Source organism: Dicentrarchus labrax, unplaced genomic scaffold (assembly GCF_905237075.1).
Source record: "Dicentrarchus labrax unplaced genomic scaffold, dlabrax2021, whole genome shotgun sequence".
NCBI lineage: Eukaryota > Metazoa > Chordata > Actinopteri > Moronidae > Dicentrarchus > Dicentrarchus labrax.
Genome location: NW_026136720.1, coordinates 32,749,950 through 32,764,544, shown reverse-complemented (window position 1 = coordinate 32,764,544; position 14,595 = coordinate 32,749,950). Strand labels below are relative to the sequence as shown.

Sequence of the window (14,595 nt, the reverse complement as noted above, 5' to 3'; positions counted from 1 at the left end):
GATCAGGTCTGTGGTTGATTGACAGGAGTTGGCCTTTGACCCCTACGAGACGTATGCTCAGGACATCCTGCGCTCTGGTTTTCATGAACACTTCTTGAGTCAAGTGTCCAAACCGGGAGCCGCCTTCCACCTCCAGGTAGGCCCCGCCCCCTGACCTCTGACATCAGAGACCTTAAGCACGTGTCATTAGGATAATTGGTTATAATAAGTATGATCAATTATGTAGTCTGATGATCCAGTGAGCATCACAGGTTGGTTGTTTCAAGCTCAACTGACTTCTTCTTCATAGCAACTTCAGCTCATGGGTAGTGTAGTAGTTAAAGAACTGTATGATTGTTTCTGTGTTCATTCACATTCAGAAGTTCCATTAAAGAAACAAATAAAAACACACAGTGAGGAACCAGCAGCTCTTCATACTGAAGGCGACGACGACGACGACGACGACGATGATGATGATGATGATGATGATGATGATGATGATGACAGGAAGTAAAGTGTCTGTCTGTCTTTGTGTCTTCAGTCTATCTGTGAAGGTTTTAAAGAGGCAGTTCAGTACGTTCTGCCCAGACTGCTGCTCACGCCTGTTTACCACTGTCTGCACCTGTTTGAGATCCTTAAGGTGAGACTGCCACACCTTTACTACACCAGTACTATACCGGTACTACACCTTTACTATACCTGTTCTATACCTTTTCTATACCTTTACTACACCGGTTCTACACCTTTACTATACCTACCTGTTCTATACCTTTTCTATACCTTTACTACACCAGTTCTATACCTTTTCTATACCTTTACTACACCAGTTCTACACCTTTACTACACGTTTACCACACCTTTACCTTTTCTATACCTTTACTATACCTTTACTACCCTGGTTCTACACCTTTACTATACCTACCTGTTCTATACCTTTTCTATACCTTTACTACACGGTTCTACACCTTTACTATACCTACCTGTTCTATACCTTTACTACACCAGTTCTATACCTTTTCTATACCTTTACTACACCAGTTCTATACCTTTTCTATATCTTTACTACACCAGTTCTACACCTTTACTACACGTTTACCACACCTTTACTACACCTTTACTATACCTTTTCTATACCTTTACTACACCGGTTCTGTACCTTTACTACAGCGGTACTACACCAGTACTACACCGGTACTACACTTTACTATACCTTTTCTATACCTTTACTTCACCAGTACTACACTGGTACTAGGGGTGTCACGATTCTCCAAATCCTCGATTCGATTTAATTTTTGATTTTAAAGTCACGATTCGATTTGATTTTCGATCTTTTTTAAATATTACTATTAATGCTTTCCTTATATGTTACTTTTTTTGGCCTTTTCCTATTCTCTTTCGGGGGGCTTTTATTTTGAAACTGCTTTTTATTTTGAAACCGTTCCAACCGCATGGTTTTAAACAGAACAAACATTAAAAAGAGACGTGAACATAGTGAAATGAAACAACACAGAATGATGATTTGATTGTTTCAGCACACTTCAAAGAGACCCAAGGTTAGTGTTCATGGAATATGTACTTATCAATGTGCATTTTAAGCCTGAAAGTAATTTTGGACTGGAACTAGATCATCTTTTTATTTGTAAGTTGAGTAGGCTAAGTTAGTATTAATTGACGTTAATGAACGACAAAATACTTCCACACTGGTGATTGCAGAGTAGCAAGAGGGGCTTTGATTTTGGTCGGTTGATGTGTATTTTTTAACTGGCTGCAGCCTAAAATTAGAGGAGTGTTGACGCCGCAGTTCAGTACGTGTGTGTGTCTTGGCATACATGCTGGACGTGACATTGGGGGTGTGGCTGCATCGTTGATTCTATCTTTGAGTTCGAAGTTCGAGATTGAGATGTAATTTCGATTGATTTCGATATAAAATCGAAATCGTGACACCCCTAACCGGTACTACACCTTTACTACACCTATATCACACCTGTGGTACACCAGGTCAATTGTAGACCTGGACCAGCACTGTAGATCTGGACCAGTGAGCAAAAGGTCCTGGTGTGGTCCCGCCCACCAGCAGGATTTGGGCCAGCTGATTGGACGATGTTTTCAGTCTCAGGTTGCTTGACAGAGATCAGTTTCTTTAGACCCTGATGTGTCCTGGTATGAGACCGGTGTCAGCTGCTGGTTCCCAGTCAGACCAGTATCCTGTAGACCGGGTCCTATGTGGGACTTTGGAGGTTAAATCCTGAAATCCCTCCAGTCATGTTCTGTGGATTACTGCAAGGCTGAGGGGGTTTATCCTGATCTGGCTCTGATCCTGGACTCTGGAGTAACAGGTTCTACTGTGAGTCCTGGTGTACAGGTGTCCCAGCAGGTGATGTTATATTGATCTACAGTCTGTGTTTCCATAGCAACTGGAGGAGAAGAGTGAGGACGAGGAGGATAAAGAGTGTCTGAAACAGGCCATCACCGCTCTGCTCAACCTGCAGAGCAGCATGGAGAGGATCTGCTCCAGGAGCCTCGCCAAGAGGAGGCTCAGGTACCTCACCTGTATACATGCCTGTACAAACACCTTTACACACGCCTGTACACACACCTTTACACACGCCTGTACACACACCTGCCCTCTGCCCTCCTGATCTCTGCACCCCAATTTTTCTAAAAAAAAAAAAAAAAAAGAAGAATACATGAGACACCAACTAGGCTAACCACCATTCGCATCCAGTCTTTGTGCTTAGCTAGGCTAACCACCATTCGCTTCCAGTCTTTGTGCTAAGCTAGGCTAACCACCATTCTTCATTAAGGCGCCTTCCTAATCGGAAGGTTGTGGGTTCGATCCCTGTCTCCTGGTGCCACATGTCGAAGTATCCTTGAGCAAGATACTGAACCCCAAATTACTCCTGATGCCGTGCATCGATGTGTGAGTGGAATGTTAGTTTCTGTTCGATGACTTTGCCATCACTGTGTGAATGTGTGTGAAAGGGTGAATGTGGCACGTAGTGTAAAAGCGCTTTGAGTGGTCGGAAGACTAGAAAGGCGCTATACAAGTACAGGTCCATTTACCATTTACCATTTACCATTCGCTTCCAGTCTTTGTGCTAAGCTAGGCTTACAGTTTCCTCAAGGAACCTGTGGGTTCTAGGGCTCACAGAATAGGTTGTCTGTGTTCTTTATGACGTCCTCCTGAGAAAAGATAAAGAACAAATAGATTTACAGAAACAATAACGTTTTGGTAAAATTAGTTTTTCTAAGAAAGTAAACAATATTAAATAAAGAATATTATGGAACATGAATTTTGTAGATCTAACCACACACTCTCATAAACACACAAACACACTCTGAGTACACACAGGAGTCCTGTGTGCGGGACTCCTCCCATCCTCCCTGTTTCCCTCTGACAGAAATAGACCAGTACAGGAGGAGGAGGGGTCGGAGGTCGTAGAGGGTGTGGGGGGGTCAGAGTGGTGTTGTTGGAGGGAAGTGGCGTCAGTATCGGGGCGGTGCTGCTCTGCTGCTTATTGTTCTCTGTGTGTTAGAGAGAAAAGAACACATAGAGGAAAACTACTGCTGCTGTTTGTTTAATAAAGTTTAACTTTTGAACGATCTTATTACCTGAAGAAGAGGACGGACGGTTGGATGATTGGCAGGTGGATATGAGGACGTAGGTGACTTAACTTTCTTCTTTCTTTGTATTTAAGCAGCAGGTTGGTGTTTGAGCTGCAGACGGTAGGCCGAGGTGGGTAGACAGAAGATAATGGATAGGATACAAGATAAGGGATAGGATAGAAGATCATGGATAGTATGGAGGTAGATAAAAGATAATGGAGGTAGATAAAAGATAATGGAGACTGCTGGAGATAGTTGGAGACTGTTGGAGACTGTTGGAGGTAGTTGGAGACCTTTGGAGACAGTTGGAAACTGTTGCAGATTGCTGGAGATAGTTGAAGACTGTTGGAGACCGATTGGAGACAGTTGGAGATAGTTGTAGACTGTCGGAGACAGTTGGAGACTGCTGGAGATAGTTGGAGACTGCTGGAGATATTTGGAGACTGTTGTAGACTCTTGGAGACTGTTGGAGACAGTTGAAGACTGCTGGAGACAGTTGAAGACTACTGGAGACAGTTGAAGACTACTGGAGATAGTTGGAGACTGCTGGAGATAGTTGGAGACTGCTGGAGGTGGTTGGAGACTGTTGAAGACTGCTGGAGACTGTTGGAGATAGTTGGAGACTGTTGGAGACAGCTGGAGATAGTTGGAGACTGCTGGAGATAGTTGGAGACTCCTGGAGATAGTTGGAGACTGCTGGAGATAGTTGGAGATAGAGACAGTTGGAGATAGAGACTGTTGGAGATAGTTGGAGACTGCTGGGGATAGTTGGGAGACAGTTGGAGATTGTTGGAGATAGAGACAGTTGGAGATAGAGACTGTTGGAGATAGTTGGAGACTGCTGGAGACTGTTGGAGATGGAGACTGTTGGAGATAGTTGGAGACTGTTGGAGATATTTAGGGGCAGTTAAGGATATTTGAGGGCAGTTGAAGGTAGATGGGGGCAGTTGGAAGTAGATGGGGGCAGTTGGTGTAGTTGTTGTGAAACAGTGTGCTAACATACCTCAGGGGTTTATGTTGTAAACTGATTAGTAAGCTGCTGCTGCTGCTGCAGGAGGCTCTTAAAGGAACAGTCACACAGTTTACGCCAGTCTGCGGTCACTATCACTGTGTTTCTACTACGATCAGTGTCACTGTGTTTCTATGACAACTAGTCTGCAGACCACCTTCAGTATGAACATCACAAAGACTGTTAATGAACTACTGCTGGGTTCAAAGACACTGTGGCATTAGTCTTCTATTTAGGATGTGATGTTAGCCAGTGAATAATACTCTGTATCATACAGTATGTATCATATACTGTATGATACAGTATGTATTATATACTGTATCATACAGTAAATTATACTCTGTATGATACAGTATGTACAGTAAATAATACTCTGTATCATACAGTATGTATTATATACTGTATAGAAATGAATAAGATCCCCCTGTGAGGACACTGAACAGCAGGTTGAAATGTGTTCACACTGTTGTTGTAAAATGATGTAACTGGATAATATGAATGTACTTTCTGTTTTAAACTGTCAACTGATTGTTTACAACACTCCGGTGTTTCATGTCCTTTACTGAAGTAAATATGTTAGTTACGGCATGTTCAGTACTAAAGTCACTGCCCACCTCATTATCAACACCAACAGCAAAAGATCTGTACCTTATGTGCCTTCAGATAACCGTCCCACAGGAGGAGGCCTGTAGGGTCAGAGCTGTGTTAATGTCCAGTATGAGTGCAGTGATTACAGCAGGACAAACCACTGAATGACTGTGAACCTGTCAGACTCACTGCAGGGCAAACAGAACAGAATGCAGGATGATGTCACAGTGATGATGATGTCATGTGTCTTTGTGTACCAGTCCGGCTGTTTGTCCCAGCTGAGGTTGGAGGTTTTCCTGCTGTGACCTCACTTCCTGTTGGAGCGTGCCGGCCGTCACAGCGGCCTCGCCGGTTTGTACAGACCCCGACTGTGTCGCCCAATCAGAACTCACTCTGCTGTCACATGATAAACATGTAGAGAAACAACCCAATGAGATAAAGGAACGTCTCTCTGACTCAGACAGGAAATACGTCTTACTTCCTGTCTGTCTGTGACACTGACATCATAAAATTCTTTGAAAACAATTTCAACTCAAGGTCCACTTACTACCATACCTCATGGTCTTCATCAGCACAACAGGCTGGAGTTTCAGTTGTCATGGAGATGGATGTGTTGACAGTTGACTTTGAGTTGGATTGTTTACGTTAACAATCAATTGATATAAATCCAGTTGTTGTTTCCATAGTAACAGTAGAAGAGCTATAAATGACTAACTTTAAAATCTCTAGTTTCACTGATAATCATCATGTAATATTTCTATATTTAGACTGTTGCAGCGAGCTGCAGGAGGTCTCTGTAGAACCATTAGAAACAGCAGCTGGCTAGTTAGTTAGTAAGCTAGTTAGCTAGTTGTTTGGTTGGTTGGTTGGTTGGTTGACTGATAGATTAGCTAGTTGGCTGTCTGGCTGGCTAGGTAGTTATTTAGCTAGCTAGTAGTTCAGTTGGTTGGTTGGTTGGTTAGTTAGCTAATTACTTAGCAACATAGTTAGTAAGCTAGTTCATTAGCTAATTAGTCAGTTGTTGAATTTGTTAGCTAGCAACTTAGTTAGCAACGTAGGTAGGTATGTTGGTTAGTTAGTTATTAAGTCAGCTAGTTGGTTGGTTATGGTTGGTTATTACAGGGACTTTTTAAGATCAGCTCTTAGCAGCAGGTCCTGGTCATAGCACTAACACCTCCCGTTTTTACTGAAATCAGAACTTAGATCCACGAGATAAAGGATCCTGATTAACTATGTCTTCTTCTGTGGTGTGCAGCGAGTCGGCGTGTCGTTTCTACAGCCATCAGATGAAGGGGAAGCACCTGGCCATCAAGAAGATGAACGAGATCCAGAAAAACATTGACGGATGGGAAGGGAAGGACATCGGCCAGTGCTGCAACGAGTTCATCATGGAGGGTACGCTGACCCGTGTGGGCGCCAAACACGAGCGCCACATCTTCCTGTTCGATGGCCTGATGATCTGCTGCAAGTCCAACCATGGACCGCCGCGGCTGCCCGGTGCCAGCTCCACTGCAGAGTACCGGCTGAAAGAAAAGTTCTTCATGCGCAAAGTCCAGATAAACGACAAGGATGACAAGGAGGGTGAGTACCGCCATGCCTTCGAGATCATCCTAAAGGACGGGAACAGCGTGGTGTTTGCCGCTAAGTCCGCCGAGGAGAAGAATGGCTGGATGGCAGCGCTTATCTCATTGCAATACCGCAGCACGCTGGAGCGCATGCTGGACTCGGCCATGCTGCAGGAGGAGAAGGAGGAGCAGATGAGGCTGCCGGGAGCCGAGGTGTACCGGTTCGCTGAGCCAGACTCCGAGGAGAACGTCGTGTTCGAGGAGAACGTCCAGTCCAAGTCCGGGATCCCCATCATCAAAGCAGGGACGGTCCTGAAACTGATTGAGAGGCTCACCTTCCACATGTATGCAGGTGAGGCGTGATGTCACTCAGGTGTTTAGATCTGAACCAGGTGAGGCGTGATGTCACTCAGGTAAGACGTGATATCTAATCAATAAAGAAGTCAATCTTGCCACTGCAGTCTAGTAGTCTATAGTGTAGTCACTCAAACAAGCAACCAATCAATGATCATAGAAAGCGTTCCATCCCCATGGTTACTGTGAGGCACTGGCCATCATAGCATGTGGTAGTAATCTATATCGATATTGAAATGAATCAATAACTGCTGGATTACTGATCATGCTCGACTGTATTTTATACAGCTGTTGTAAAGTCTGTGCCTCGTTGACATTTTGGGGATTTTTTTATGAAACAACGTAAACACAATATTTACATTCATTCATTGTTTCCTTGTATTTCATAAACTGAACAGAGATCAGTGTCAGTACTTACTTACTCAGGGACTGGGATGTTCTGGTTGTTTTCTCCGAGACCTTTCTTGGTCTTCATGTTGACCTCCACAGTCCCCCTAAACTGCCCTCTGTTAGTTCACAGTGTGGAGACTGTGGACATCAGGAACTGTCACACAGCTGCTTAGAGGAAGCCCTGGTTGTGTTCAGGGAGTCCGAGTGGGGTTGGAAAGGCCTGAAACCAGCTGAAGGTTCCTGATCACAGCTGTTGACCTGCCTCATTTTATTGTTTAATTTTTGACAACAATGAATGTTTGCTATTGTCTAATGGTACACGGAGGCTGTTTATATCTTTTAATGAAGACAATAACCAAAATGTGTCAAACTTTACATACAGCTGTATTTCATATTCTATTAATCAGTATCAATAACAGCTGATAAACTGTCCAATGAACCCAAACAGTGAACATATCATTTTTAACAATCAGACTTAATATTCTTCTTGTCGTTATTCTGTCAGTATAGACTGTGTTCACATCTCCAATTATATTCTACCCTTTAAAAACAACCACTTCACTTAGTTTTATTCACAGTAAGGGACCAGAGATAGAGGCCGACTGTAGACCCCTTAAAACCTCTGTGAGGCTTTGGCGACCCCTAGTGGGGGCCTGACCCCCAGGTTGGGAACCACTGATTTACACTATAGGTGATGTGTAAGTCATTTCTCCACAATGGTATGTCTGATTGACACCAAGCTTGGGTCCATAGTTCCCCATGTCTTCATTGGGCATCGTGCACAATCTTGAACAATTTGAGGCCACCGCCACAAGGTGGCGCTCTTTCAAAGTCAAACGTTTATATCTCCGCATCAGCAAGTGTGATTAAAATGAAACTTGGTAGGATGATTGCCCATGGCTCCCTGAGGCTACCCTAAAAAGCAAATGAAATCATGCCACCAGGTGGTGCTCTGGTGGAAGATAATTAGCTGTGCGGAGACCGTAATAGTTATGAATATGAAATTCACAGGACACGTGTAGACTGGTGCCTGTAGCTCACGTACCAAAAATCGTGTTTGTCGTGTTTGTAGCGCCCCCTATAGAATGTTTTAAAAGCAGCCCCGGCGCCACGTTTCGCCGATATGTATTAAACTCAGTAGGCATGTGTAACGTGCCGAGATGTACAAAAAAGCCACTTGGACCCATGCCCCAAAACCCACAGGAAGCCAGCTATTTTCATTTTTAATTTTCACTCCCGGTGGCCATTTTGTGGTCATTTTCACTTTTTCGGCTTGTATTTGAAGGAACTCCTCCTAGGGAATTTATCGGATCTGCTTCAAAATTGGTCAGTACGGTCAAAAAATGTTGCTGAATGAACGCCATGCTGTTTGCAACTGTACGTTGAAGGGCGTGTCCGTGGCGTGCTGTCAAAGTTGGCCATTTTGAATCGAATGTCAAACTGTGATGTCATTTTTGGCATTTAAGGGTTCTATTTTAAATAACTCCTCCTACAGCTTTTATCGGCTCGACTTCAAAATTGGTCGGTACAGTCAAAAAATGTTGCTGAATGAACGCCTTGCTATTTGCGACTGTACATTGAAGGGCGTGTCCGTGGCGTGCTGTCAAAGTTGGCCATTTTGTAACGAATGTCAAGCTGTGATGTCATTTTTGGCATTTCAGGGCTTCTATTTTAACTAACTTCTCCCACAGGTTTTTTCGGATCTGCTTCAAATTTGGTCAGTACAGTCAAAACATGGTGCTGACTGAACGCCGTGGTATTTGTGAATGTACGTTGAGGGGCGTGTCCGTCAGGGCGTGTTGAAGGGCGTGTCCGTGGCGTGCCGTCAAAGTTGGCCATTTTGAATTCCGTGGTCTTGTATTTGAAGGAATGAACTCCTAGGGAATTTATCAGATCTGCTACAAAACTGGACAGTACACTTGAAAAATGTTGCTGATTAATAGTTGTGCTTTTTGTGACTGTACGTTGAAGGGCGTGTCCGTGGCATGCCGTCAAAGTCGGCCACTGTGATGCCATTTCAGACATTTCAGGGCTTCTATTTTTACTAACTCCTACAGATTTTATCATATTGACTTCATATTCGATCACTGCAATCTAGATGCATTGGTGATCATAAGTAAATCAAATATTTATTGTGCATAAAATTGTGTCCGTGGCGTGGTGCTGAATTTCCACCTTTTGCAATGAAGAGTCTCTCTATGAAAGCGTAAGTCTTTTGCAGTGTCTGAAACGTGTGACAACGTAGAGTGGTCTCCCTCAGCTTCAGGCGATGAGGGCTTGGGAGTTGGTTGATGTGAAAATTTACGACGGCACGTGACGCGGCCGCAGCACACCCCGAGTTGCGTGGAGTGCGAGGTCCCGCCCAATGCTGCTTGCAGCTTTAATTCAATCTTTTTTTTCTATTTAGTTTTGTTCATTAATGTGTATTTCTTTTTTTGTTATCTGCTGTGTAACATCTGGAGCTGCTGTGTGAAGTGAATTCCCCCAGTGTGTGATCAATAACCTCTATCTTGTCTGAATAACTCAGTTATAGAACAGTTTTATAGTTGAATGTTTCCAGGATCACTTTAGTTCTTCTTGGTCCAGATGTTTAGTGGTTATTGTATTCCTCTGTGTTTCAGCCAATCAGATCTGGGCACTGATCAGTGTGGCTTTAAACACAGAGACAGACTGATCAATATATTATCTATCTACTATCTGTGATCAATAGTTTATTTCCTGTCTCTGTTTCCTCCTTCAGATCCAAACTTTGTCCGAACATTTCTGACCACATACAGATCTTTCTGTAAACCTCAGGAGCTGCTGGACCTCCTCATGGAGAGGTGAGTTCACCTGTCCCACACCACAGGAACCAATCAGAACGTCCCCTCTCCACCCTCACACAACTAGAATCTAACGCAGGGTCTTTAATGGCCGTTCAGTTTCCAAAAGGAAGCTCATTAACTCTTTTTATTGGTCCAAATATATTAAATATACTAAATATATCAAATATACTGAGAATATACTAAATAAATTAAATATACTGAGAATATACTAAATGTATTAAATATATTAAATATACTAAATAAACTAAATATATTAAATATACTAAATACATTAAATATACTAAAATATTAGATATACTATAAGCACTACAAGAACTATAATTAAAACTATAAAAAAGTTTTGGGGTGTAATGATGTGGACGGACTTCCTGTATCTGAGATCAATTTTAAACAGATTTAACAGACTTTGATGATGTTTGTGTCTCCATGGCGACCCTATGAATGAAGACTGATCTCAGGTTTGTGTTCAGGTTTGAGATCCCAGAGCCGAGGCCCAGCGAGGCGGATCAGCTGGAGGGAGGAGAGCAGCCGCTCAGTGCCGAACTCAAACGCTTCCGCAAAGAGTTCGTTCAGCCGGTCCAACTAAGGTAGTCTGAACCAGGATCTGTAGTCCCAGACAGAGTCCCAGACAGAATTATTAGAGTTTTAATTTCATCATCCAGGATGTAGAACTTTTAGATCTGCTTTATCATATGACCCATAATGTCTCCTCTTCTGTCCTTCTGTCCTCCTGTCTCCTCCTGTGTTCCCGTCTTCCTCCTCCTGTCTTCCTTCTCCTGTCTCCTCCTCCTGTCTCCTTCTGTCTCCTCCTCCTGTCTTCCTCCTCCTGTCTCCTGTATCCTCCTCCTGTCTCCTCCTGTCTCCTTCTGTCTCCTCCTACTCTCTCCTCCTCAGAGTACTGAATGTGTGCCGTCACTGGGTGGAGCATCATTACTACGACTTTGAGAGAGACCCTCACCTGCTGAGACGACTGGAGGAGTTCATCGCTTCTGTCAGAGGTACGCACCTGTCTGTCTGACCACCTGTCTGTCTGATCCAGGGTCAGTCCCTGCTCACTGACTCTGGATAACTGATGTTGTGTGTTGAACGATGATGTTGTGTGTTGAACGATGATGTCGTGTGTTGCAGGTAAGGCGATGAGGAAGTGGGTGGAGTCTATCACTAAGATCATCCAGAGGAAGAAGCAGGTCCAGGTGAGCGTGCCCAGCCACAGCATCACCTTCCAGAACTCTCCTCCTCCAATCGAATGGCACATCTGCAAACCAGGAAACAGTGAGCACTTCGACCTCATGACGCTGCACCCCATCGAGATCGGCCGCCAGCTCACTCTGCTCGAGTCTGACTTCTACAGGTAACGCACCTGTCTGCCTCTCACCTGTCTGTGTCACGTCTGCCTCTTACCTGTATGACCTGTCTGTCTCCTGCAGGGCAGTGCAGCCGTCGGAGCTGGTTGGTAGCGTCTGGACCAAAGAGGACAAAGAGATTCACTCCCCCAACCTGCTGAGGATGATACGACACACCACCAACCTCACACTGTGGCTCGAAAAGTAAGACCTCGCTGTGACCTCGCTGTGACGTCACTGTGACCTGGCTGTGATGTCACTGTGATGTCAGTGACTTCAGAGCAATAAACGTTTGACAGGAAGTTTCCAAGTGAGAGACTTCCTGCTCTCGTGTGACTGATTCCCTCACATTTAAAGCAACCAATGAGGTGTTGCAGCAGGTACACACAGAATCAGTGAGAGCTGTCACACATTGACCTCTGACTTGAGGAAGTAACACCTCAGTACACCTGTAACCTGTTTTAACTGTCTCCTGTGTTACTTTTGTCACCTGTCCAGGTGTATCGTAGAGACGGAAAACCTGGAGGAACGGGTTGCTGTGGTGTCACGGATCATCGAGATCCTGCAGGTGTTCCAGGAACTGAACAACTTTAACGGCGTTCTGGAGGTGGTCAGTGCCATGAACTCGTCTCCGGTCTACAGACTGGACCACACCTTCGAGGTAACACCTGATCCGCATCAGGTCCAGGACTTCACATGTAGAGGGAGCAGTCTCCATACAGGCCTCACTCAAGATTCAAGATTCAATGCTTTATTGCCATACAACGCGGTGCAAGTTGCTAGGGATTTGCTTCAGTGTGCTCAGGACATCAACAAAGACACAAAAGACACAGAACATATAGATACATATACAACACAAGGCCACAGAACATATAAATACATATACAGTATCCCACACGGGATCACAGCTGTCTCAGCTGATACACTTCCTGTTGACAGAAAAAATGTTGTTTGTTTCCAGCAAATTCCGAGTCGGCAGAGGAAGATCCTGGAGGAAGCTCACGAGCTGAGTGAAGATCACTACAAGAAGTATTTAGCTAAACTACGCTCCATCAACCCCCCCTGTGTCCCCTTCTTTGGTACGCTCCGACCCTCAGTCAGTCTCCAGAGTTTCTGAGCAAAGAGCTGTTGGTTCGCTCTCTACTCGCTGCTCTCTACTCGCTGCTCTCCACTCGCTGCTCTCCACTCGCTGCTCTCCACTCGCTGCTCTCCACTCGCTGCTCTCTACTCGGTCTCTGCTTGCTGCTCTGCTCGCTGCTCTACTTGCTGCACTCTGCTCGCTGCTCTCTACTCGCTCTCTGCTCGCTGCTCTACTTGCTGCTCTCTACTCGCTCTCTACTCGGTCTCTGCTTGCTGCTCGCTGCTCTGCTCGCTGCTCTACTTGCTGCACTCTGCTCGCTGCTCTCTACTCGCTCTCTGCTCGCTGCTCTACTTGCTGCTCTCTACTCGCTCTCTACTCGGTCTCTGCTTGCTGCTCTGCTCGCTGCTCTACTTGCTGCACTCTGCTCGCTGCTGTCTACTCACTCGATGCTCGCTGCTCTCTACAGTTTCATCCTCTCTGTGGATTGAAACCACAGAACTTTTCTTTAACTCTCCAGTCCCTCCAGAAATTTGCATAAAATTGCATAAATATCCAGCATATTCCATTGCATTTTTTAAGAAAATGTGCCGCATAATCAAGGATTTTTGCCCGCAACAATCACAAAAAAACTCCGCGTTTTTCTGGAAGGACTGACTCTCCATTGATTAGGAAAGTAAAGCAAATCTTAGACTGGCTTTACTTCATTGTTTGATGTTTAAAATGTGAAGTAGCAGTTTTTAGTACCACTCAGCACTTTTACAGCTGGTTTCACCCAGAAGGGGGGGTGGTTGTTCTGAAGAGAGTGACATAAACTGCTCTCAGCTATACAGCTGTATGTGACACACAGGCAGCAAGATGAAGCCTCTCCCTGCTGATCCATCAACACATAATCAATGAGCTTATTAGAAAGATCTGCTGTGCCAGCGATTGGTGCTGACGCAGCATGGGAACGATCCGGTCACACACGGTGGTACCAGTAATACGCTAACTGGAGCCAAACTGCAGAATGCTCCAACTTTTAAAAACGATCCTCCTGCTTTCTGCTCACACACTCTGGTAGTCTGAAAGTTAGGCTCTCACACAGGATTGAAGGGTCAAAGGTTAATTAAGGAGTCTGTCTGCCTGTCTTTCTGTCCTTTAGGAATCTACCTGACCAACATCCTGAAGACGGAGGAGGGAAACCCAGACTTCCTGCGGCGCCACGGTAAAGATCTGATCAACTTCAGCAAGAGGAGGAAAGTGGCAGAAATCACGGGGGAGATCCAGCAGTACCAGAACCAACCGTACTGTCTGAGGGTGGAGAATGACATCAGGGTCAGTCACTTCCTGTTCGCGCTGGCGGTGGGCGGGTGGTTGGGGGCAGAGGTCTGACATGTTCTCTGTGTTTGTGGAACAGAAGTTCTTCGAGAACCTGAACCCGATGGAGGACATGTCTGAGAAAGACTTCGCTGATCATCTGTTCAACAAATCTCTGGAGATCGAACCTCGAAACGCCCGATCGTTACCTCGCTTTGTGAGTGTCACCATGGTAACAGTCAGATGAGTTCAGTCTGAACTTTAACCCTTGTTAGGATGTTGTCATGTTCTGAAGTTCTTATTGAGATATTGAAGAACTTCCACATATAAAGATATCTGTCTCCACGTCCTCAGTGTGTCTGCCATCTTTTTATCTGTGGATGGGTCCCGTGTTTGTTTATTAGAAACTATTATTAATAAATGTTATTAATCATTTACTCAACTTGAAACTGTCAAAAGATTCAAGTTCAAACTAAGCAAATATTGATATCAGATAATGAGTTCTAATCAATATCAGACTTTGTGAGTTATAAAGACTAGATTTAGTTATTAGGACACT

At 44.6% G+C, this 14,595-nt stretch overlaps 1 protein-coding gene across 1 annotated transcript in view; it reads left to right on the top strand.

Annotated features, from left to right (window-relative positions):
• LOC127353424 (son of sevenless homolog 1-like) overlaps nt 1-14,595 on the top strand; it is a 52,098-nt gene that overhangs the window by 27,727 nt on the left and 9,776 nt on the right. The window contains 13 exon segments of the mRNA XM_051382644.1: nt 26-136; nt 521-619; nt 2,391-2,518; nt 6,438-7,099; nt 10,232-10,313; nt 10,787-10,903; nt 11,211-11,314; nt 11,445-11,667; nt 11,744-11,863; nt 12,158-12,320; nt 12,621-12,738; nt 13,882-14,054; nt 14,137-14,253. Coding sequence (XP_051238604.1) covers nt 26-136; nt 521-619; nt 2,391-2,518; nt 6,438-7,099; nt 10,232-10,313; nt 10,787-10,903; nt 11,211-11,314; nt 11,445-11,667; nt 11,744-11,863; nt 12,158-12,320; nt 12,621-12,738; nt 13,882-14,054; nt 14,137-14,253 — 2,217 coding nt within the window.